Source organism: Spermophilus citellus (assembly GCF_964194105.1).
Source record: "Spermophilus citellus genome assembly, chromosome: 3".
In the NCBI taxonomy this organism is placed as follows: Eukaryota; Metazoa; Chordata; class Mammalia; order Rodentia; family Sciuridae; genus Spermophilus; species Spermophilus citellus.
In genome coordinates this window covers 9,482,189-9,508,354 of record NC_138184.1, presented here as the reverse complement: position 1 = coordinate 9,508,354, position 26,166 = coordinate 9,482,189, and the positions used below count along the sequence as shown (strand labels likewise).

Here is a 26,166-nt window from a genome sequence, read left to right as displayed (position 1 = left end):
GACACTGTGTCAAAATCAGCACATCCATATGTTCCTGCAGACAGGTGCTGGAAGGTGCTTAGCAAAGAGCGGGATTGGTGGGGAAGAGAAAGAGGCCTCTTTTCTTTGTGTTATTAGTATCTGCGTTGAAAATTAAAAGCAAGAGCATATTATTGTTATAATGAGACAGAGACCATTTTACTCACTTTAGAACGCACAGTTCTATATAACAGCACACCCTGGCACCTAATGGCGTGGAGGCCCACATGGAGTACATGATTAAGAAACAAGAGTCTGCCCCAGATTTTGTTCCACATGGGTCAATGTTCCACACAGAACAAGTCCGCAGAGCTGTGCCCCATAACCTGGTGGATGTAGCCAATGGGATTTACAGCACCTTCCACCTTGTTCTGTTATGTAATTCCAGAAATTAAAAAAAGGGTGGGGGGAAATGCTGCTTTCCTAACCAGAGGACAAGGCTGTATCTACTTTTAGAAACAGAGAAATCTGCTTCTTGATGATTTAGTTGGGGTAGGTGTGGCTCCAGCCAGCTCCTGGGACCCACAAGAAAGCTTGTGGGTCAGCCCTCTAGGGCTTCTGGAAGCTCCTCTCCCCTCTCTCACCAGGGCACTGGCTGCTTTTACCTGGTGGGGATTCCAGTCGCTGTCGAAAATGATCACAGTGTCAGCTGATTGGAGGTTCAGTCCCAGCCCCCCAGCCCGGGTGCTCAGCAGGAAGATGAAATACTCTGAGCCGGGCTCGTTGAAGGTTTTCAGCAGCATACCCCGGTCCTCTGCCTTTGTGGTTCCTGAAAGGCAAAGGAGACAAGGAGGTCAGCAGGGTGGCTTGGGGACCAGGTTTAGGAGGAGACATACAGGAACTCCCAAGAGCAGAAACCATGACCCAGAGGCCACAAGAGCCAAAGCTACACTCTATCCACAAAAGTGGGACATACAATTAGCCAGTGACTTGGATGTACAGAACATCACTACACTGTGGCACCTCTCCCATCCCAGGAGATAAAAACAGGCTCCATCAGTGCCCTAATCTGGCTGCATCTCCATGTGATATGGGATGCGGGGAGGACTATGAGCACTGGGCCTGAGTTCAGGGACGCCCTAGCCAGTGCTGTTGATATGACCAGACCCTAGCACCTCTCCAAGTGCCTGCTTTGCTCTATGGGCAAGAGGCAGAGTGGCTGATGCCGCCAAGACTACTCCTCCTAAAAACATTCAAGGGGCCTCAATGCAGTTGGATAGTGCTGTGGAAATGAGCCAATAGCCAGAGGGCTGGCATGTGCTCTTGACCCTACTGCAACAGGTTCTGCTGGTTCACAGGGAATCCCCATGGGCGACAGCAGGGGAGTTTTACTCTTGTGTGTGTGATGCTGGGGATGGAACCCAGGACCTTGCATATGTGAGGCAATAGCTCTTCCACTGAGCCACACCCACTCAGGGAAGCCTAATAAGGGGGGCTTGGGGGCTGGGGATGTGGCTCAAGTGGTAGCGCGCTCGCCTGGCATACATGCGGCCCAGGTTCTATCCTCAGCACCACATACAAAGAAAGATGTTGTGTCTGCCGAGAACTAAAAAATAAATATTAAAATTCTCTCTCTCTCTCTCTCTCTCCTCTCACACTCTCTCTTTAAAAAAAAAAAAAAAAAAATAAGGGGGGCTTGGTACCCCTCTGGCTCTATTCTCCCAACCCTAAGCAGAGAGCCCGCAAGGGTTCCCAGTGACTTTCAAATAACAGCCCAGGATGTGGATCTTTGGTATTACAAGTATCCAAAGGATGTCTTAAGCTACTCAGGCTCCTGTCAGCGCCAACAAAAGCTGCCTTTGGTGCACTGAGCAATAATTTTGGTGACACAATGAAAACTAAACACTTCCTACCACTGGTCCATGTGTCACCAAGCACAGCACAAGAGCCTGGTACCTACTGTAGCCAAAGCACCTGTCACATGCCAAACTTCCTTGGGCTCCAGATGCAACCACAGCCATCCCACCTCAGAGAGGGGAACAACAACCCGCCAGATGCCAGCATGTGCCTCACATTCATCACCCTCATGGCAGGAGACTTAGTGTCATGACTTCATTGAGCTCCCAGTCTTCCTCTGCATTTGCGATAGACTTTCTGCCTCTGTGGCTGGGACTATGTATGAGGTGCTACAGAAGCAACTGAGGCCAAGTTAACAGAAGTACTTGTCCTCTGAAAAGACAGGGTTAGCACTCAGAAGGCTGGGGTTTGGCCCTCAAGAAGATGGAAGAGGGGCTGGGGATGTGGCTCAAGTGGTAGCGCGCTCGCCTGGCATGCGTGCGGTCCGGGTTCGATCCTCAGCACCACATACAAAGAAAGATGTTGTATCCTCCAATAACTAAAAAAATAAATAAAGAAAGAAAGAAGATGGAAGAGACAACGTGAAGGTTGGAGCACATAGGAGAGACCAGACACATGGCCTTGCCAGGGTTTTGGTTTCCTACAGCCTGAAAGCAGTGGAAAGCCCCAAGAGAAGGCTGGGGCAGCAAGGGAGACTTGCATTTTGTGAAGGTGGACCCGGAGAGTTCTGAAAAGGGGCTGAAGGTCAGGCGAGTGAGTGTGCAGGCCATGTTTTGGGTAAGGGTCCAGAGAGGGACAGAAGGATCAGCCAGGCAAGCAGAGTCTGTGAAACAACATTTCTAAAAGATCCTCAGAGAGAACAGGTTTGGGGGCCCAGGGGAGGTGCACAAAGGTTTGGGGTGTCCTGCCATGCAACATACCCTGCACAGAACTTAGTAAAGTCTCCAAGACCTTGTGCAAGGGGAACTGCTTAACCTTGTTGGTTTCTTTTTTTTTGTACTGAGGATTGAACGCAGGGGCGTTTAACCACTGAGCCACATCCCCAGCCCTGTTTTAATATTTTATTTAGAGAGAGGGTCTCACTGAGTTGCTAAGTGCCTTGCTAAGTTGCTGAGGCTGGCTTTGAACTGGCAATTCTCCTGTCTCAGCCTCTTGAGCTGTTGGATTTACAGGTGTTCACCACTGTGCCTGGCATCCTTGCTAGTTTCTAACCCCATTTTTCTGGTAAGCCTTATCCACCACTCAGGCAAAAAGAAGGTGGGGAACTTAAGGCCTTCCCGACTAGTCATAAGTGCTGGCCACCTCTTGCCCAGCCTCTTCCTCCCTGGAGCGCCTCTTGGAGGTGAGGGGAAGCAGAAATATTCAGAGGGACCACTGGGCACAGGGTCAGGGCCTATCACCTCCTGGAGGAAGCTCCTGCTCTTGCCCTGCAACATCTGCTTCCCTCCCTCAGTGGCTCCTGATTCTAGTACAGTCAATCCTGATTCCAACTCCAGGCCTGACCAGTGAGTGATAGGACCGCAGCCACATGGCTGCTGTGAAAAGTCCAGCGAAAAGCACATGACTCCAAGTAGCTAAAGGAGAGACAGCCCTGGACTTCTGAGGGGAAAGCTGAGCTGCCTCTGCTTTGGAGACACGGAGCAGGTAAGGAGAAGCCTGAGGATGAGGCCAAGTTAGAGGAGAGCAGAGCTACGAGCTGGAGAAAAGCCCTGAAGCATTATTGTTGTACCTGAATCAAACTGAGGTGAAAGCAAGCAAACCCTTGGGTGCCAATTATACTTTTTACCTTATGCATTTTCATGGTTTTTTTGCTTCCTGTTTAAGCAGGACTGCCAAGCACCCCTTCCTCCCAGTGCTGCAGTGAAAAGTTGGCCAGTGTTCAGTCTCAGCTTGTGATCCTGCCATGACACCTCCAGGGTCTGGCCTCCCAGTTCCAAGCCTGAGGAGCTCAGTGTGGTACTGGGCTCAATGTGGCACTGGAGGGGGGCCCATAGGCATAAAGCTGGGGTATCCGTGGACAACAAAGCCCCTTAACAAGTCTCTCTTCTACTCACCATCAAGCCTGAGGTATTTAAAGCCACGATATGCAAAATAATCTTCCATGATCGTCATGAGGGAGGTCATTTGGCAGAAGAGCAGCACTTTATGGTTGGTTGCACGCAGTTTGGGAAGAATTCTATCAAGAAGCTCAAACTTCCCCGAGGCTCTGTACAGGTCCAGTCTAAGGTGTGGCAGGAGGGAAGGGAAGAACATTGAGAACATTAAAAATGCCACCTCTGGGCGTTTTAAAGAATAGGAGTGTGTCATGTTCCCACACTGGCTGGGCACAGAGGTCTCCCAAGCAGATCTCCTACTACAGTTTCAGCAAAGCCACTTCAACCCAACTAAAATAAACTCAGGTCACCCTTGGTTAAGAGCACATTAGAAGGGTGACCACATCTTTATCATCTAACCTGATTCCTCTGAGAATGAAAGAGCTATGACTTTTAATAAGGCAGGGACAGGAAGTGAGGGCCAGGGCTACTCCCAGACACCCAGGCTTTATCTCCCTTCTTGTTAAAGAACCTTCTGGGGGGTCTGGGGTTGTGGCTCAGCGATAGAGTGCTTGCCTAGCACATGTGAGGCTCTGGGTTTGATCCTCAGCACCACAGAAAAATAAACAAATAAAATAAAGGTATTGTGCCCAACTATAAATAAAAAAATATTAAAAAAAAAAAAAAAAAGAACCTTCAGGAACAAATGCTCACATTGGAGACTGCCCACACCCTGCCAGACTTAGAAGGGGGCCACTGAAGCTTCTCTCATTTCTTCCAGTCAACAGCCCCTGGATTCAGAGATGTGGAAACTGAAGCTCGGGGGCAGGAACAGGGTGATCCCACATAGAGAAACTTCATGATGCAATGCAATGAAAACAAGACACAACAAAACTTCTTGTCCTTTCATTAAGTAATGCTCTTCCTGAGACTGCTTTAGTATCCAGGGTCATAAAAGGAACTTGTAGCAAGGCTTTTTGTAAAAGTGAAACTCTAGGGGGCTGGGGATGTGGCTCAAGCGATAGTGCACTCGCCTGGCATGCGCATGGCGCTGGGTTCGAGCCCCAGCACCACATACAAATAAAATAAAGATGTTGTGTCTGTCGAAAACTAAAACATAAATATTAAAAAATTCTCTCTCGGGCTGGGGATGTGGCTCAAGCGGTAGCGTGCTCGCCTGGCATGCGTGCGGCCCGGGTTCGATCCTCAGCACCACATACCAACAAAGATGTTGTGTCCGCCGAGAACTAAAAAATAAATATTAAAAATTCTCTCTCTCCCCCCTTTCTCACTCTCTCTTTAAAAAAAAAAAAAAATCTCTCTCTCTTAAAAAAAAAAAAAGTGAAACTCTAGAGACGACATTCATGTCTAATACCAGGGACTTCAAGAAGTGTGGCCTAGCTACATGCAGTGGGACATGCTTGTGGGGCTTTAGGAGGCTAAAGGCAGGAAGATCATGAGTTCAAAGCCAGCCTCTGCAATTTAATGAGGCCCTAAACAACTTGGTGAGATGATATCTCCAAATAAAATATAAAAACAGGCTGGGATGTGGTTTAGTGATTAAGTGCCTCTGGGTTCAATCCTAGAAGCGTGGCCTGTGCTTTTACAAAGGATGCTGCAGAAAACAGATTCACACAGTACAAAAATATGTCTGTATTAGTGGATTATGTGTAGACTCAGAGACACTGAGAAAGCTATCCAGGGTCACAGACCAAGGAGGTGGCAGAGCAGGGTCCAGAAGCCAGCCTGCCTCAGGAATCCTGCCTTTTGGGGTGAATGGTGATCAATTCTCAGAGTATACAAGATCACTCTCCTTTCTTTAGGTTCCTCTATGTTTTCTAAATTTTCAGGTTTGAAAATTGGACAAAAGTAACAACAGCAAGAAAGACAAATGAGCGAGAAAGCAAACCCCTCCACATGGACAACCAGCCCACCCTACACAGTTGGGTAGCTTCTCACCCCTGGACGATGCCACCGGTGAAGCCCAAGTGCTCAGAAAAGGATTCCTGCAATGGAATAAGAGATGGGTCAGTGCTGGGACTGGGACAGGCCATCTGGTCCAATCTCGTGGTCCAGGCCTCTGCTGTAAAAGGATGGAGCCCTCATATCAGGCACTCAGCAATGGCCCATGGCAGCACCAAGGCCAAGAGAGGGATGCTGAACACTGCTTATCACACCAAATCCCGAGCCTCATGCAGATCTAACAGAAGGGAAGAAGTAATATATGACACGCTTGGTCACCCTCATGAGTGCAAGAGGACTGTGACTATGCAAAACTACCCTGGAACAGAACCCCAGGGATGCTTGTGGCGGGCACGAGGGATCTTCAACCACACTGAACTTTAAGCCAAGAAATAAGGACACATGTACACATTTCAGAAACAAGAATCCAGACTCTCAAAGAGTATTAAGTTTCCAAAGGGTTCTGGTCCACACCCTTGATTAAATGGGGAGGCTGCGCTTGTATTTCTCCCACATGGAAAAGGCCAGGATGCCAAAGAACAGATGTGGCATACTCCCTGTGGCACAACTCCTCCTACAGAGGAGTCTCAGGGAACCTTTCAGGCAGGGGTTTCAGGAACTTTATTTCTCCCATATAAATATTTGGATTCCTTAAAATTAGCATACATGAGCACATGCAGTAGAGCACATGCTTAGCATATGCAAGGCCTTGGGTTCCCTCCCCAGCACCAAGGAAAAGTAAATAACATACATACATACATATGTACATACATAAATAATACATACGTACACACATAATTTGTAAAAAGAAAACCAACAGATAGATATACATGCATTACCTATTCCAAATACCAAAAACTTTTGCAAAGTCATCTGAGACAAGCAACTTAAGTCAACCTAGGAGCTCAGCACAGACTGGTGTCTTTGGGCCCACACAGAGTGAGGATGGGGGCCGTCAGAACTGCTGCCAACAAGCTCTGGGTATAGCAGGGACTGCTGTCCCTGAGGCTGGGCATGTGGCACATGGGACCTCACCTCAATGTGCTGGAACATGTACGGGTGGTTGCAGATCTTCCTTAGCTGCATGATGGTGTTCATCAGGGTCTTGGTGCCACCTTTGCCCTAGGGAGGCAGACAAAAAGGTCAAAACCAGGTCTTATCTCTGGGGTAGGGTGGAGTTGGCATGCAGAATAGGAGAAGAGCTCTGGAGAAGCTGGGGTTGCAGCTGTAGCAGAGCAACCAGGAACACAACCCAGAGTGCAGAGACAGCTCATGTGAAGACCTAGAGGTCATTAGTAGCACTGGAGGATGCAGAGACCACCTGGCATATTATAGGGTTAGGGTAGGAAGCTAGCAGTATTGAACTGTATGAACACAAATGCTTTTTGACACCAGCTTTGTCCTAGGCATTGCAGGGAGCCACTGGAGGGGTCCCTCAGGCTACAGAGTAGAGGGACGGCTCAAGCTAGCAGGGTGGGTGCTCTGGGCTGAGAAGAAATCAAGTGCACACTGTTCTACGAGGTCAGAGAAGAAAGGGCCTAAATAAACACGGAGGGGAAGTAATTGGGAGTTAGGATCCTGGGTACAGGATCAAGGAACCTGACAGGAGGGGCCTGGTACCCTTAGAGAGGTCCTAAAAAGAGAGAGCTCACCTGACCCTGACTCCTTAACACTATATGCCCTCGCCAAAGTAACTTTGTAACAATGGGGTGGAACAGTTCACTAGAATATTCAAAATCCTACTGGGGTTAGCATGGGCCCCACAGTGCCAAGGAAGGAGCCACTGTCTCAAAAGTACCCCCTAAGAAAGACCACAGGTACTTATACTCATGGCTATTTAAATGCCCTTGGGATCACAGCCAGGTGAGCGTTACAGGGCACAATTAAGTCTATGGAAGTAAGAACCACACTGGTTAGCGCACTCTCCAGCCCTGAATACCAGGCTGCCTCTGCTCCACCCTCCTGGGACATCCAAGTGCAGAATAGGGATCCCCAGAGCCAACCTTCTTGTCCTTCTCGGAGCCGTCGGTCAGTAGCACCCCCTTAGCTTGCATGTGCCGGTAGAGCACGCGCTGCAGAGCAGACATGTCGCACTTGATGACATACTCCACCTGCAGGGCAAACAGTGAGCTCAGGGGAGCAGCAGCAGCCCCCACGCCTGACCCAACTCTGTCTCCAAGCCCTACTGGAAGCACCCGAAACCTCAGGACATGAGCTCTGATTAAGTAACAAAGGGTGATGGTGAGGATCCCCTGAGGCTGGGGGACAAGGGAGACAGTAAAGACATGCAGATTCTGGGCAAGAAAGGGCAACATGGCTACATCATGGAGGGCTCTCCAAACAGCCAGGAAATAAAGGGCAAGGCTGACTGTGGTGTGTGAGGTGGGGGAATGAATTTGGTCAGGGAGAGAGAGAGACCAAGAACCCAGAGCCTTCCCACACTGGAGGCCTACAGCCTCATGCTATAGACAGAGAGAAGAAGTGCAGGCATTGACACTGATAGGAAGTGGAACTGAGGCTCTTACTAACAGGGGTTAGTTGCCATCCAAAGGCTGGATGGAATAGGGCCTAGATCTGGACCTTGGGGAGACCCTGAGCATACCCAAACTTGGGAAACCCGACAGTACACCGTGGCAAAGTGGCTTCTCCTAGGCAGAACTTACCTTCTCAGGCAACTGGGCCTCAACTTCCTTCTTGAGCCGCCGGAGCAGGAAGGGTCGCAGCACTTTGTGGAGACGACGAATGATAAGGATGGTTTCTTCCTCATTCAGGTCCACCTGGAGCCCCACGAACAAAATCCAAATGTTACCTCACAAGGAGGGGAGGCAGTGACCACAGTGCTCTAAGCTTTCAGGGGCAAGGAGTGCACCCTCCTTTTTGGTATGACTGACGGATCTGCTGTCCACAGAATTTTGGGGATGGAACTAAGGGCATTGGGAGATCATGCTGTGTATGCCTTCCCACAAAAATGTGGCAGCCTGCTGAATGGCTTCCCTAAGGGTAATATGAACTTGTGTGTCTAAAAACCTAAAAGCACAAACAAACAAAAACAAGACAGCACTGGAGCAGGCTGAGCACACAGAAAACTGACTTTAACTTCAGAATTCCCAGGGAGGGGTCTGTCACGAGGTACCCCAAGCCCTTCCTCTTTCAGGCTGAGGAGACCCAAGTAAAATAAATACTGCTTTCCCAGGTGCCTGCTCCTTGGCCAAAAGTTACCGTTTTCAATCACACGAGATTGGGCGTGTTCAGGGTGGTATGGCTCTGACCAGTGTTGAAATGTCTGGATACTGTGGGTGGCACGATCAGACTGAAGGCCACACAGTCGCCACAGAGATGAGCCTCTAACCACGGTCAGATAAAGAGCAAGTAGCAGAACAGTATTATGGTTTAAAAAAAAAAATTCTATATGCTGGTGTTTAGCACATAGAAAATGCCCATGTAATACACTTCACTGATTTCTTTCTTTTAAAAAGAAACAAAAAATATATATATAAGAAGAAAATATACATAAAGCCTGAACTTTTCTTCTGTCAATTCCTGGTCATCCCTTGGTAGAAGTGCCCTGCTTGAAAAGAAATGAATCTGTAGGATCTGGTCCTGCATCTGGGGAAGGGGCCTAAGGACCGTGGTTCCTTCATCATGAGGACCTGGAGAAAGCCTTGGTTTCTCCTTCAGAAGGGCTGCTGTCTTGGTCTGTGGTAGAGATAGTGAAGACTGTGAGGATGAGACCAGTAAAGGCCCAGCTGTAAACAGGTCACATCTACAGAAAGATGGCCAGCGGGAAGAGTGGCAGGGCCACTTCCAGGGGCTGTAGCACTACTGCTAACCTAAGTTATGCCCACATCTTCAGGGCTTGGCCACTTAAGTCACCTCAACAAGAGATCACATAGGCCATCCCACAATATGTCAAACCCCCAAAGCACAACGTGCTGTGGACTCTGCTCGGAGCTAGCTCAGGGACATGTTGTCAACCATGTAGATAGGCCCCTCACAGCCAGTGTGCCACTGTGTGGCCTTCAGACTGACCATGCCACCACAGTATCCAGACATTTCAACATTGGTCACAACAATCTCTGAAAACAACATAAAACAGAGCCCAACAACAGGTGCCTTAACCAAGACCTTATAGGTCCCCCCTGCTCTCAGGGTGAATCCTGGACTCCCTGAAGCGCCCAATAGGATGTAGTTCACTGTGCCATTCATACCCTGAGGGCCTAGGGCCATCTCAGGGCCACAGAAACCCCTGGGACTTCTCTCCTGATCTGTCCATCTCTACACAAGGGTCCCCTTGTGGCTCCTTTAGCTTCAGGGTCCAGGGGCAGTGTATTGTGGCGACACTCAATACACACTGATCCTGGGAGCCAGATGAGCCAGGATGATCCAAGCAGGTGTGGCTGCTAACGCAAGGTGCAAAACCATGACCACCATTTCCCACCCTGCCAGGTTGTGGCCAGGCACACACCCACCTTTTCCCCGGTCATGGCAAAGGGAGCATTGAACCACTGTTCAAAAGTGCTGCAGCTCTTGAAGATGGTGGGCAGCAGGAAGTTGAGCAGCGCCCAGAGCTCGGGGAGCTTGTTCTGCAGTGGCGTGCCCGTCAGCAGCAGACGCCGAGGGGCCACGTAGTGCGTGTTGAGGACCTGTGTCAGCTTACAGTGGTGGTTCTTCATGCGGTGGCCTTCATCCACAATCATGTACTTCCAGCGGATCTACAGGTCAGAGCACAGGTGGTCAGGGGGACAGCAGGGCTGCCCTGAAGGACCTCATGCTGGAAACAGAGGCAACAGTCACCACCAACCAGGAAGGCTCCATGGGGGAGAGCTCCCAAGAACATGGCATTACACTCTACCACCCCAAAACACGCACACCCACATGGAAGAGCCACACAGGCTCCAGGATACACGGCAGGGAGATGAGCCTCTGACTACTGTGTCAGATAAAGAGCACGTAGCAGATCAGTATTATGGTTTTCAAAAATATGTACATATATGCTAGTTTTAGCACATAGAAAATGCTCACCGATCAGTGAGGCCCCCTGGGGCATGGGTTGTGCAATAAGGTTGGTGACAGCTCTATTTCAATGAGCAGAGCATATTTCAAAGGGCAACCAAGAGCCCAGGGAGGTCGGAACGTGAGGCACTCCAGTGCCAAGGAGCCCTGCCTCATCCAGCCACTCTTGAGAGTCTGTGGGTGATTCTCAGATGGAACAGGGCTCGACACAGTGAGGCCACAGGCAGGAGCTGTGGGGTGTCTCAAGGCAAGTCTCTGTGGACCACAATGAGCCCAGCTTCAACCTCTCTCTAATGGGAACCATGCAGGCCTCCTAAGGATACTGTGAGGCTTGAGGAAGGCAGCACATGTCAGGTCAGGGTACCCAAGGGCAGTGCTGATCTGGGGGTTCAGCAGCCTCCTTCCACAATCAATACCTAGCACTCTGTAGTCATACTAATTCCAGCCATGGCAGATAAACAGGATTTTCAGGGCCTTGTTCCTGGGCTCATGATGGGCCTAGCTTTATATTACACCTGCAGGAGAGGCACCATAGTAAAGGCTGGAGGACAAGATTCTACCCTCAGTTTCCAGGACCTCAGTTTCCTCACCTGTCAAGCCCAGAATACATACAGAGGCCCAATACCACCATTACCAGCATACAGTGAGAATTGTGGTAAATGGCAAATGTCCCTCTCCACTCAGTGCTCCCTATGGTCAGCAATGAGGCCTGCTGTACCCTATTCAGTTGAAGTTTCCCAGACAGGAGGAGCTACAGCAGGCATGGGACTGCATCTGCCTATACCTGGACCATGGCACATGCTCAGTAATTCACCAGTGGCCAGGCAGGAGCTGCCTTCAGTCACATCATCCAAGAAACTTCCAGGCCTGAGCAGTCCCCAACATAAAGGCCTGAGGCTGACAGGCCAACAGCACCTCAGCCCGAGTTCTCAGCCGTCATCCTCTTCCTCAAACCCTCGATGTCTCATGGTCTTTGGTGGGGGGCATGGCCCCAAAGGAGGGGAAATTGAGGCTACTAGAGATAGGGACGACAAGGCCAGTCTATCCTCAGCCCAAGTGGGACATGCAGGCAGGTCAGGAGACACTGTATGAGAAGCAGCTTCAGGAAGACACCCAAGAGGAGCTAGTCCACATGTTCTGAGGACAGCCCCAACCCTTGGATCTGAACTGGGGCCAGCCTTGAGATGTTCAGAAAGGCAAAGCTGTGGTCACCTCCTCCACACCCAGGGTAGCTGTCTTCTTATGTGTGTACATTTATGTGAGTCACTGAGAAGACCCTTGCAAGGGGCTTTGGGGGATACACACACAAGACAGCATGGATCAGGCAGCAGCAATTTCCCAGCAGCCCAGGAGCCCCTGGCCTGCTGTGTTTTTGGCAGCAAACATTACCTTGGCTAGGATGTGCTTGTCTTTGATGATGTACTCATAGGTTGTCAGCAAGACATTGAACTTCCCACTGCGGAGCTGGGGGACAAAAGCCCGTCTTGCTGCTGGAGAGCCCTGCGGGGACACGACAAACACACCTCAGCATCACAGGCAATGCAAGTGAGCGTGGCACCCCAGCAGCTGCCTGGATGGCACTCCTGACAGGGGAGAAGGGCTTGGTCTTGCCAGAGGTGACATGCAAAGGTGGTGGGTAAGGGACTGGTTGGTGCTGACCTTGATGTACAGAGCACCAACTACAGGGAGAGGACAGCAGAGTGTGGGGCCCCTTGGGGAGCTGTGCTGCCTAGTACCTGGAGTACCTGCCCAACTGCTCCTTGGGGCCCCAGAGAAAGGGGCCTACTGCTTCCTGGCCCTCCATCACCTGCATGCCTGTTGGCTGAGCAACCCCTCTTCACAGGTTCCCAACCCAGAAGCTACAGCCCCTCCCATGCATACTGACGGACACTGTGATCATTCCAGCCTTTTCCCTAGCCGCAAACCTGTGCCGTCCCTCATTTCCAAATCCTAACCCACATGACAAGGGTCTAAGATGGACATCAGGGCTTTGTCCAGGATCATGTTCCAGACACACTGAGCTTCAAGGCTCCCTAAACTGTTATCTATAGAGCTACCCATGGTCCCTCAAACCCAACAGCTGCTGTCGTCTCTAGGTCCTCAAACACAAAGTGCTCTCTGTCAAGCTGAGAGCCTCACAGCACAGGATGAAGGACCTGGACCTGGGAGATCTGCAGCAAGGGCAGCTGGTGCTAAGCAGGCCTGGCCCTGGGCCCACAGCACCTTGTGTACCCTGTCACCCAACAGCCCATGATGTATGTTCATGAGGTCCTAATATGCAAATGGATTTTTAATCAAAGCTTGGTTGAAAAACCACAAAATCCTCCAGCAAAGCATCAATGTCTACTATGTGTTTCAATGTACACAATGTGAAAACTGTATTCCACAACTTGAGTCCATAATTTAATTTTTATTTTTTTTTATTTTTTTTTAAACTTTTTTTTAAAATATTTATTTATTCTTTTAGTTTTCGGCGGACACAACATCTTTCTTTGTATGTGGTGCTGAGGATCGAACCCGGGCCGCACGCATGCCAGGCGAGCGCGCTACCACTTGAGCCACATCCCCAGCCCCATAATTTAATTTTTAAAAAGATGCATTTATGCCCCCAAATAAGTGACCCCAATTCTGCAATATTATGACCCTATATATACAAAATATAAAAATGCACATAAAAATCCTGTACCATTAGTGTGCATGGATGTGCCTGTCTTCTCTTTCCCTCCCCTCCCCTTGCCCACATCCCTTAAAGAGTCACAGGAAACCTTTGCAGGCTGTCACGTACCTTGTAGGACACCTTTACCACAGAGGGTGCCCACTTGTCAAATTCGTATGCCCAGTTTGACAGTGTCCTGGTGGCACAAGGAAGGGATAGTCAAGTTTCATGATGATCAGAAACATCAGGGTCGACATGGTCACGGCTCTCGAGCTGACAGGGTAACTGAATTTGTCACATAGCAGCTGAGTGCGGGAAGGAAGGCCAGGAAACACTAGGAGGCCCCTTTCTCTGGGGCCCCAAGGAGCAGTTGGGCAGAGAAGAGGAAGGCACTCCAGGTAGTAGGATCAGAAGCATGCCAACTGGAGATGAGGACGGGTAGCTGCTGCTCGGATGGGATAAGCCAGAATGAACCTGGATGGGAGACCCGGAGACTAGCTCTTTGGGAATACACCACATACTGGTGCCAGGAAAACCACATGGCCTCTTAGAGCCGGGTCTCAAACTCAGAACCTTGCTATTGATTGTGCTGTGCCCACCTGGGAAGGTAGGAGACACTGAGGGTTCTTTTCACCATCTCTGAATGAAAATGGCACTACTGACGTTTCCTGACAGTCAGACATGGAATATAGGCCATAAGCAGAAGTCTGGTCATGCTAGGGGAAGGGGAAGGCTAGAGCAGCAGGGACAGGGCAGGAGCAAAAAGCTGAGGCTGTTCCTCTTGGACAACCTAGGTCAGATGATGACAGGAGGGAGAGGGAAGATACAAGAGAACATGGAGCAGGTGGAACGTGGTGGAGGGAGTGGCAAGGAACCATTTCCTGGAGGGAACACACTCAGGAGAGTATGAAGGTGATGATAAGTTAAGATCACAGGAGAAGGATTCTGGGAGAAAGGTTGAGACATGAGTTTTTGGTAATGGAAGGAAGCCACTCAGAACATCTAGACCAGGTGATTTTAAAGACAAGACACAACACACAGATGAACAGCAGAGATGGTCAAGTCTCCCTTAGCACCTCCCTCCAAGTACCTCCACACTGAGGTGGTGGTGAGTCCACCACAAACTCACACTTCCAGGTTCCCTAGCAGCCAGTCATTGGAATGGGCACAGTCCCAACCAATGAGATGAAGCTCAAATCACTGGGGTGAAAGGAAGGAAGCAGGTAGACTGGTAATATCTGATAATGTTTGGCTGCCAAAAGCTACTGTTGCCCTTTGCCCTGCCTATCAGCCTTGGAACTCAGATGAGATGGTGGAGGCAGTACAACCATCTTGCAACCATGAAGCAAGAACCTGAAAGCAGGTGTCACTGGCTAAGGGTGTGAGCAGAAAACTTCAGGAGTCTGAACACCTGATGGCATTGCAGAGTTGTCAGACCTGCCCCAGACAGCCTTGCGTGCAACTCCCCTTATGATCAGAAACACCTCCCTGGTTCAGTCAGAGATCCTATTTCTATAACAAGGAGCAACAGGAGACAGTTGAGGGACAGAGAGAGAAACTAACAGCCAAAGCCCAAGGTCTACAGTAGGTGAGGCAAGAGCCACTATGTCATGAAAGGAACTGAGAAGACAGGCCGGAGTGACAACTATCCAAGGCAAGGCCAGAGGTTCATGGCAGAGTAGTGAAGTCCCAATGGGTGGAATAGGGCAGCCCGGTGCCACAACACCAAACACGTCATGGGGCACAGTAGCTCTTCTGGCCTAGAGGAGATGATGCTGGACAGAGTGGATGCTTGCCTGGGGGAGGCATGGGGAGAAAAGGCCACAGGTTAGGCTGGGGCACAACTTCACTGAGGTGAGTAGGGTAAGCTAGCACCAACAACCTTGGTAATGGGGTTTTAACTGCAATCTGTGAGCTTGGAGGCAGGGGAAAGGTACGAAGCACACTGCACTCCAGTGAGGAAATGACTTCTCCAGGGGTGAACTGTTCTGTAACTGCTTTGTGCAGCTCCTGGGAATGGATGTGTCAGCAAGGAAGGAGAGTTACCATGCACCCCATAGACCAGGCTAAGTGCGTTCAGCTCAACATAATCAAAGATGAAAGAGAAGCCGCTAAAGACTGTGTGTGCACAGGGGTAGTACAGAGACTTGGACATCCTAGTGTGCTCCACTCTGAGGGCCTGGAACAATGACACTCAAAAGCAACAGGCACGTGTGGAACCCAGCTTGTGGGGATTTTTTTTTTTTTTTTTTTTTTTTGCTTTGTTAGCTTGTTTTGTGTTACTGAGCCAGGGCTTTGCACATGCTACAAAAGTGCTCTACCATGAAGGTTTCCAACACCATCCTCCTATTAGAGAAAGCAGGGCTCCATGAGAAGAGGCAAGGCTGGGACTGTAGCTCAGTGGTAGAGCACTCGCCTACCACAGGTGAGGCACTGGGTTCCATCCTCAGCATTGATAAAAGTAAATAAATAAATAAATAAATAAAATAAACTTATTATATGCAAAGAGAATGGGCAAATTCCAGGAAATGGACAGATAAGCCTGGATTATCTCCAAACCACCACAGTGAGGGGCCTGTCAAAGGGGCAGTTATGTCCCCAAGATTTCCCAGTGGCCAAAGCTGGAAAGAATTAAAAACAAAACAGTCCAGTAATGGTGTGTAGTCCAATGAAAAATTAAATATCCATCAGTCCTTGCTGTAAAATGACTGAGAAAGGTAATAAATGGGAAGAATTCCAATAATGTCCACAACCTCACTACTCAGAAAGCTGGAACTGCACTCTACATTCTTGTGTGTGGACTGAGATTAGGAACATTTTTGAAAGAGTACAGTAATAAAGTGGAGGAAAAAGAGTAACTTCATAGCAAGCCATGTGATTAACCTGCTTCATGTTGAAGATCAGCAGTGACAGCAAGCTGACAGTGTGTAGCTTTGACACGATGAGTTAAGAAGAGCATTTCAGGGCTGGGGTTGTGGCTCAGCAGCAGAGCGCTCACGTCACATGTGCAAGGCTCTGGGTTTGATCCTCAGCACCATATAAAAATAAATAACTACAACTAAGAAATAAATATTTAAAAAAATAAATAAAAAAAGAAGGGCATTTCACCTCTGTGCTCTTCTGCCTAAAAGTCAGCCCTTGGTCAATCACTAAAAAAAAAAAGGCCAGAGGAAGACCCAAGACTGAAGAATGGTCTACAAAACACCTGATTAATCTTCCAAACTGTCATGTTGGGGGGCTACGAGTGTAGCTCAGTGGAGGCAGCATGCCCAGCATGAACAAGGCTCCAGGTTCCACCCCCAGTACCAAAAGAAAAACCAAACTTATAGAAACTCTAAGGTCATGAAAACTATGGCAAGTTGAAGGAACTGTCACTGATCTGGAGGTTAAGGTGACAGCTAAATACAACATGGGATCCTGGAAAATAAATGAACAGTGAGGAAAATAAAAGTGAGCCCCAAATAAAGTACATGGTTTATTTAGTAATAATGGGCTAGCACTGGCTCCACAGTCCTGGCAATGGGGTAGAGGGAAGGGAAGCGGGATCCACAGTAAGAGAAACCAGGCAAGAGGACACTGGAGTTGGCAACCTCTCTGTAAATCTAAAGCTACTGTGAACCAACTCTACAACAGAGTGACTTGTGTAAAAAGAACAGGAACCAGCTGAAGAGATCCTAGGCCAAATCCAGGACAATTTAAGCAATAAACAAATATATCAATATTATCAAATATCCATGAGCACATTCTACTGCAAAAAACAGAGCAGCCGAATAAATGAGGGGAGGGACAGCTCTCTTTTTTTGTACCAGGGATCAAAAACAAGGGGCACTCAGCCACTAAGCCACATCCCCAGCCCTATTTTGTAGTTAATTTAGAGACAGGGTTTCATTGAGTTACTTAGTGCCTCACAGTTGCTGAGGCTGGCTTTGAACTCCCAATTCTTCTGTCTCACCCTCCCAAGACGCTGGGATTATAGGCATGTGTCACCATGCCCGGCGGGACAGTTTCTTTTTTTGTGTGTGTGGTACTGGGGATTGAACCCAGGGCCTTGTGCATGTGAGGCAAGCACTCTACCAAATGAGCTATATCCCCAGCCCCTGGGACACTCTTTTAACGGCAAAATTTCAACTAACATGCTGAGAGGAATGATGGAAACACATGACCATGAATTTGGCAACTCCTGTGTAATGATCATTTCAGGCAAGGCTCACCCACTGGTGACTGCAATTACAGAAAAGCAGGAGAAGTCGGATATTCATGCACAGGCTAAGTGCCACCCACAAGATACTAATTACAAAGAGAAACTCAGGTTTCATAGCAGGGAAACCTGCTGGCACCTCATAACTGAGAAACTGAAGTTATCCTCCCATGACAGAGTGCCTCGCAGTTTGTGTCTTTGGCCACCACACAGAATAGGGCAGAGCACCACAACAGGACACACCAGACAAACCCAAACCAAGAGCCAGTCTCCCAGATGCCTGCCTGGGATTCAGATGTGTCAAGCTTGTGAAGGACAAAGACGGCCTAGAAAATGCTGACTCCAGGCTAAAGTGGCCCTGTGAGCATCTGGCTGGGCTTAGGGGGCTGTGCTCTGGGACCTGGTCAGGTAACATGCAAAGGCCTGGCCACGTAGAGCAGACCATACCAGGTCAGGGATTAGTTTAGGGCCAGATGTTGGACCCTAGCTGGACAAGGAGGGACGACATCTTGTGGTTTATGGAAAAGGTCTAGGCAAAACCCTTTTTGTGGCAGGTGCCAAACTGGGAAGAGGGATAGATGTCAAGGGTGGCTGGCAGGCTCTTAGCCTGCTGGAAGGAAGATAGCAGTCGAGGTAAGAGATGACAAATGACAGACCCCCGCCCCAGATAGTTGCTGGGTACCCAGATCCAACCATGCCTGAGCATCTGTGATATGTGGAAGAAACTAGGATGTGACTAAGAGAGCTCTGGGGTCCCTGGCAGGGTGCACAAGATAACAAGGGAGTAGAAAGAGCATTTGCTCAACAGAGCCACAGACATTCTGCTCTCCAATGGCAGGCTTTTGTCTCCGGCAACCCCCATGTATGCCAACTGCCTGGTTGTGGGCACAAAGGAGAAGTCAAAACATTTTGCAAAAGCTGCCCCAGGGGATGGATGGACAGGGATCCTTCCTCCAGCCCCTGGAAGTCAGAGGCAGGCTGGTAAGGACTGACTTGTGGCCCTCACTTTTCATATACTGAAGTTCTAATAACTGATACCTCAAAATATGACCATATTTGGAGACATGGTCCTTAGTGGTAATGATGTTAAAATGAGGTCAAAGGATAGACCCAGTCCAATATAAACATCCTCATAAATTTCTACTGTTTAAGCTGGCCAGTCTGTGAAACTGTTAGGGCAGCCCAGCAGACTCAGGGCGGGGGGTGTATGAGGAAAGTCCAATTACAGGAATCGGGAGCAGGTGCACTTACGAGAGAGGCACTATGATGAGGAAGGGCCCGTTGATGCGCTTGTGCTCCATGAGGTATGTGATGAGCGCAATAGTCTGGATGGTTTTCCCCAAACCCATCTCATCAGCCAGGATGCCATTCAGGTTGTTGTTGTACAGGGACACCAGCCACTCCAAGCCCTTGATCTGTAGGAACAGAAATGGCCATCTTACAACTGAAACCCCAGACAGATTCCAAGGAACTGCTAGTCACAAAACCCACACAGATCACATCCCATCCATAGCCACCTGAATAAAGATTTTGCTCTGGACAAATCCAGTCCTTTTTGCTTAGTCTCATTCTTACCAATCTTTTTTGTGAAATCACAGGGTAGCTATGCATTTTAGTAATGTATGTATACAAAAGTTCTACTTCGTAAGGATAAGGTTTTTAGCTTAGTGATAAATTAGCATGTACGAGGCCCTAGTTCCATCACCAGCACCCTAAAAAAATGAAGATTCTTGTGCACATTAGAACATTTCATTTCTAACCTTTATGATATCCATCTGACCTGCCTGACACTGACCTATACAGTGCACCTGGAGAAGCCTGCCCACACAATGTGATTTTTCAAATTCCAGAAACTATTAGGGCTTCAGGGACACATGGTGATGACGCTATCACATGACCAGTGAATCCCAAAATAGCATCTTGGATGAACTATGGGCTTTCTGAAACTTGGGAGCTTTCAAAAATACAGGCATCAAAGTGAACACTGCTTTTACACTAAATACAAAATTATGAAGGAAATTTTTTAAGTTATTCCAAATGATTAAGGAAGTAAGTTCTGGCTAATTTGCAATCCTTTTGGTTACAAAGGCCTTGGCAAAATTCCAGTGGGATTTTTGGAAGCTGATATGAGCATGTAAGATCTGAGAAATCCCTTATGGAAAGTTGGAGAATAGAGATTATAACCAAACAAAATCAGGGAGATGGGTTCTTTGGCTGGAGTTAGGCCAGTTACCTTCTGGGATCTTACAGATGAGGTAGGGATGTGGGGCCATGGAAAAAGGACCTGCAGAAGGGCCTGCTCCCTTGCTGCAACAAAGAAGGGGTACATCCACGGCTGCAACTTCCCAACTCTACCAACTCTCGCCCTACCCAGAGCTCCGGGTGATACAGACAAAGGAGTCGTGGTGAGTTCTACAACAGATGTGGCCATTCCTGAGCCATGTGATTTTGAGCTATTACTAAATCTCTGTGCTCTCCTCCCCATCATAACACATGTTGAGGAGAAAGTGGGGCCTACACTGCAGGCCTATCAAGGGATTTAGAAACCCAGAGTGATGAAATAGTCTAATTTTACCTATATGGATCAGGCGGCCAAAAATTATTTACCGGAGCTTCATTTCCTTCTGGTAGTTAATAGATCGTGTCTGCTTTATAGAGGGGAAGAGGGGCCAGGCACAGTAGTGTACACCTGTATTCCCAAAGACTTAAGACGCTGAGGCAGGAGGATCACAAGTTCTAGTCTAGCCTCAGCAACTTATCAAGGCCCTATCTCAAGATAAAAAATAAAAAGGGATAGGGATGTAGCTCAGTGGTAAAGTGCCCCTGGGTTCAAATTTTAATCCCCTGTACCAAAAAACGGTGGTGGGAGTTGCCCAAAAACAAAAAGTGGAATATGAACTCAGGTCTGAGTACAGCAGATACTGATAACCTCTATCAAGGTAGCTATGTTGGTGGGGCCTCCCCACCTCCTTTGGCCTTACCTGGTACTGTTTGAGGACACCGTTGACCATAAGTGCTGACTGTTTATCCACTCTCTCAGTGACAGCATGGGCCACTGCATAGTATGACTGCAGACCACGAGCCAGGGCCTGGGACACACCATACTCATCATCAACGTCTTGCTTGGCATTCCTGAGAGCAAGATGGAAGTTCCGTGAGGACACACGATCCTATTTCTGGCAATGTGCTGCTGAAGCAATCTGTATTGAGTGGCCCTTTCTGTCCAATGACCTGTGGCCTAAACTAAAAGATATGAAGAAGTGCGACCAACAGCCTGAGGACAGGAAGGGCAGCCAACATACTCCCAGAAGGACCAGAGACTGGGTGCTGTGGGGCTTCCACCTTTGCAGCCTAAGTATACTTGTCACATTAGCAACATTGCTGCTAATGAGAAGCTGGTCATGTGGTTCATTTATTACTCTGAAAGCTCCTAGAGCCTCCAGGGAAATAAATGCACACTGAACCATTTACAGTTTGGCAGTCTGAGGATCCAATCTGAATTCTTTCCTTTTTAAAAAGTGGCCTATATTCAACTACATTTATTTACATCAGACATGTGTGATCTATCTTCTGACATTTCACTTTATACTGGTTTTTATGTTCTTAGGAATCTTTCACAGTGAGCTGTGTTTTCTTATTTAGTGCAGGTTTTTGCATCCAATATACTTCTGTTGACATCAATGTTTGCGGTAAAAAATCCTTATGCAAATATTTGAGACCAAAAGTATATGAGATTTTGGAATTTTTCAGATTTTGCAATATTTACATAGAGTAACTAATTGAACATCCCAAATTTGAAAATCTGAAATCCAAAATGTCCTGATACCTAAAACTTTCTGAACTTGGAGTATTTTGAATTTCCAAGATTAGGGATGCTCAACCTGCAATCTTTTTCTGTTCTAGCAGTAACCTTCATAACTATCATGTACATAAGACTCTCAATGTGCTATTTCATTGTAACAATCCCCATAACCTCCTTATCACAATTAATGATAAAATTAGCACATTAACTATAACTACACTTGCAAGAGCAAAAGTTAAGAAATAATCTAAGTGCCCACCACCAGCGGAAAAACTAGAGTACAGCTATTTGTTATATTCAGCCATGGAAGACAGTGGGAACACTCCCTGTGCAAGGACACAGGACTGTATATAGAAGAGATGACTTAATGAGAAAAATAAGGCTTGCCCCAGAATGACCTCGATTCATGCATACAAATAAAAAACACATTTTGCTTATTAATGGAGCAAATCTCTCTGGAAGATAATACACATAATGCTGGAAATAAGCTTCCTTCAGCAAGAAAATGGTGGGGAGGGGCTGGGAAAATGGTGAGAAGAGAGAAGCTTTTCTGTTGTCCAAACTACTGTACTGTACTGAACCATGAGTGTTCTTCCTACATCAAATCCTATAAAAGTAAATAAAATCTGCAGTGAAGAAAGTTGTTCTGTTTATGGTCTCTTGTGGCTGGTGATGGGGCAGTGGGAATCCCATCTAGGAAGAGTTGGGGCTCCAACTGCTTCTGCCAGTATCATCTTACAGAAAGCTAGTGAGAGAGGTTGTGACAGGATCCCTTACTCAATGATGTGCCGAGCATCCACCTCAGAGACATCATCACTATCTGGGTCTGGAATCTTCTTCTTCTCCTCCACAGGCAGGGTGGGAGGTTGTGCTGGCTGCGGCTGCTCTTCCTCCTCCTCCTACCAAGAGACAAGCTTGTTGTTATCCCAGTTTATCCCATGAGTGGGGTGAAGGGCTCCCAAGATAAAGAGATTTTGGAAGCAAATGATATTTCTTACAACCATTACTCTCTCTTCCTGGCCCAGAATGACATGCCTCTTAATTAATCCGTAAACTATTTTAGTTTTTCTAACTGATTCCACACAGTTCTTTAAAAGGTACCTCAGTATTCTATAGTTCTATTGCTATTAAAAGTAGACACCAGGGGCTGAGTCTGTAGCTCAGTGGCAGAGCACTTGCCTAGTATGTGTGAGGCACTGGGTTCAATCCTTTGCTCCACATAAAAATAAACAAAAGTTTATTTAGTTGTCCATCTACAACTACAAAAAATTTGTGGGGGGGGGGAGTAGACACCATATCCCTCCCACCCCCATTAGGTAATCAATATTTAAACTTTATTTGTTGCCTGACCTACTCAAGCAGTTTTTCAGTTGATTCCCTTGGATTCCCTAAATTTTAAGTACCTCATAGCAAACTTTCAATTTGTACTGCTCATAATTTATTTCCAGCTTCACTGACATGGTTCAAATGTCTACAATATGACACAATTCTAGTGATAACAGACAGCTTACTAAGGGGTTTTCTGTGAACTTGTACAGTAAGTGGGAGTACTGGGTTTCCTTAAAGGGCTTTTCTACATTTACTAAACAAGTGATACTGGGACTTCATGTGACAGATTAATAAAAGACAAAAACTGGGCTGGGGATGTGGCTCAAGCGGTAGCACGCTCGCCTGGCATGCGTGCGGCCCGGGTTCGATCCTCAGCACCACATACCAACAAAGATGTTGTGTCCGCCGAGAACTAAAAAATAAATATTAAAAAAAAATTCTCTCTCTCTCTCTCCTCTCTCTTTAAAAAAAAAAAATTCTCTCTCTCTCTCTCTCTCTCTCCTCTCTCACTCTCTTAAAAAAAAAAAAATACAAAAACACATTTCTTAGCGCTGAACCATTCTCGTACTCCTGTATAAATCATTTAATACCACAGTGGATTATTTTCCTTATCTGTAATGGAACTCTGTTTACAGAGTTTTTAAAAAAGCATCTGTAGTTAATCAGTTAAATAATTCCAATCAAAGAACAGCAAGATATCCTGTGGAACATGCAAAATGGTTTTCCAAATCATTTAAAATAAATGGTGAACAATGCAAAGACCTGCACCTGGCACCAACTTATCCAAACTAATAACATGATGTCTGGAATTAAAACAAGGAAGGGAATTCTGGTTAAATCCAAGAGGGGTGAGCAAATTTTTTCCCCAAAAGGCAACAGTAAAGTTGGACTAAATTGGCAAAAGTGACTATTTTAGAGGTCTGAGAGTCAACCAAAAATGATAGTCAAGGGCTGGGGATGTGGCTCAAGCGGCAGCGTGCTCGCCTGGCATGCGTGCAGCCCGGGTTCGATCCTCAGCACCATATACAAAGATGTTGTGTCCACCGAAAAATAAAAAATAAATATTAAAATTTTCTCTCTCTCTCTCTAAAAAAAAAGAAAGAAAGAAAGAAAAAAAATATGATAGTCAAAAAAGTGCTAATCTCTGAAAAACTGCTGAGTTGGGAAAAGGAGAGAGGGAGCTTATAGTACTGCTACTTGGAATCACTTCTATTTCTTCCGCTGCCTTCAACATGAAGGTTTTGCTGGCCAGGGCAGGACATGAGATCTGGCAGCTATGGCTCAGAAGGTTGGTTCAGTCATACAGTAGCAGTAATGGCACTGCCCACATGGAGTGGCACTATTGGAGAAGGTGGGTGTCTCAGCATGGCAAAAGAGAGCACATTACTGGCAACACTGTACACATTTGCAGAGGAGACAAGAAAGGGCCCTATCACAAGTACTAGCCAGTACGGATGTGAAAATGGCCCCATTTTGGAATGTGTTCTGCTACCTGCAGATACTTTGGAAGGACACAGGCTTATGACTCAAAGCATTTGAACACAATTTCTACCCACTTCATGACCAAAAAGTCACCAAGAAACACAATCTGTTCCTAGAGAGCCAGGACTTTCAAAAAGGAGAAAACAAAAACTAAACTAAGCAGACATCAGATGCAGCACACATCATGAGGAAAACATTTCACAGAATTGGTTCAAACAGTAACTAAAAGACAAAAAATACCACCACACCCCTGCCAAGGATTGGAAGTCAGAATCCACTGGGGCTAAAATGAACTTCAAAAGACAGAGGGAGGGGCTGGGGTTGTGGCTCAGTGGTAGAGTGCTCACCTAGTTTGCATGAGGCACTGGGTTCAATCCTCAGCACCACATAAATGTAAAATATTTTACATTTACACCTAAAACTTAAGAACAAATATTAAAAAAAAAAAAAAGGACAGGGGAAAATAGTAGTCAACTGAACCTCTGTTCACAGATGTTGGAATTAACATACAAAGTCTTCAAAGCAGCTATTATTATAAATGTCTAAAGCTATTGTACATATATTCAAGGAACTAAAGGAAATGATATGAACTAAAGACAACAAATATAGAAAGCCAATAGAAAGCAAATTATAAACTTCCCAAATCTGATGAAAAAACAAAACTACCCATAAAATAAGTTAACCAAACACCAAAAAGAATAAACACAGAGAGTTCTACAGTCTACTGGTAAGAGTTAAAGACAAAGTCTAGAAAGGAGAACAAAGAAAAACAAAGTATCCTACAATAAAGAAGAGCAACAATACAATTATTTGGTGGCAAAATTTTTATATGAAACAAATGGGTAGCAAGTACTGGAATAATATATTCTAAGTGCTGAAAGAAAAAAAGCTGACACCAAGAATTCTATGTCCAGCTAAACTATGCTTCCAGAATGCAGACAACAGAAATACATCCCAGATTAACAGAATGAGATATCACGTTGCTATCAAATAGCCTTATGGGGAAAAAACAAAAACTAAACAACTAGAATTAGTCTTTCAATCATATAGGACATGACAGTATAGTGTGATTGAAATGCACTGGAAGAAATAGCACTAGAAGTGGTAATAATGTTTTCCATTATTTCTTCTCAATTAACACCTTTAAAATTCACAAGACTATAGCCAGGCATAGTGGCGCATGCCTGTAATACAGCGCCTTGGGAGGCTGAGACAGGAGGATCATGAGTTCAAAGCCAGCCTCAGCAAAAGCGAGGCACTAAGCAACTTAGTGAGACCCTGTCTTTAAATAAAATACAAAACAGGGCGAGGGTTGTGGCTCAATGGTCAATTGGCCCTGAGTTCAATCTCTGGTAGCAAAAAGAAAAACTCACAAGGGCTGGGGATATGGCTCAAGTGGTAGCGCGCTTGCCTGGCATGTGCGCGGCCCGGGTTTGATCCTCAGCACCACATACAAACAAAGATGTTGTGTGGCCGAAAACTAAAAAATAAATATTAAAATTCTCTCTTAAAAACAAAAAAACAAAACAAACAACAACAAAAAAAAAAACCAGCATGACCTTTAAAGGTGTGTTTGCTGAAAAACAAAAAAAAAGAAAAAGAAAAACTCACAAGACTGCATCACCATTAACTATAAGACTGTACAATATAGATATAATCTACATGACCAAAACAGCAAAGGAAAGGGAGGAAGTTGAGCTACATTAGAGCAAAATTTCTATATTTTATCAGAGGTGAGTATTAATTTCAAGAAAAATGTGATAAATTAAGGTGCATATTATAACTGCAGAGTGACTACCAAGTAATTTTTAAAACACTATAAAAACTAAAATTTACAGAATAAGTCCTTACACTAAAAATCATTTAACCCACATAC

The 26,166-nt window shown here is 46.7% G+C and overlaps 1 protein-coding gene across 10 annotated transcripts in view; it reads right to left on the bottom strand.

Moving 5' to 3' along the window:
- The window catches only part of SMARCA4 (SWI/SNF related BAF chromatin remodeling complex subunit ATPase 4), a 94,501-nt gene that overhangs the window by 26,160 nt on the left and 42,175 nt on the right, over positions 1-26,166 (bottom strand). For all 10 annotated transcript variants that reach the window (XM_081285774.1, XM_081285778.1, XM_081285773.1 and 7 more), the window contains 12 exons: positions 22,257-22,378; positions 20,659-20,809; positions 18,929-19,092; positions 13,609-13,675; positions 12,213-12,323; positions 10,280-10,522; positions 8,474-8,587; positions 7,814-7,921; positions 6,846-6,932; positions 5,808-5,854; positions 3,870-4,036; positions 624-787 (listed from right to left, as the gene is read on the bottom strand). In XM_081285774.1, coding sequence (XP_081141900.1) covers positions 624-787; positions 3,870-4,036; positions 5,808-5,854; positions 6,846-6,932; positions 7,814-7,921; positions 8,474-8,587; positions 10,280-10,522; positions 12,213-12,323; positions 13,609-13,675; positions 18,929-19,092; positions 20,659-20,809; positions 22,257-22,378 — 1,545 coding nt within the window. The remainder of the gene's footprint in view (positions 1-623; positions 788-3,869; positions 4,037-5,807; positions 5,855-6,845; positions 6,933-7,813; positions 7,922-8,473; positions 8,588-10,279; positions 10,523-12,212; positions 12,324-13,608; positions 13,676-18,928; positions 19,093-20,658; positions 20,810-22,256; positions 22,379-26,166) is intronic.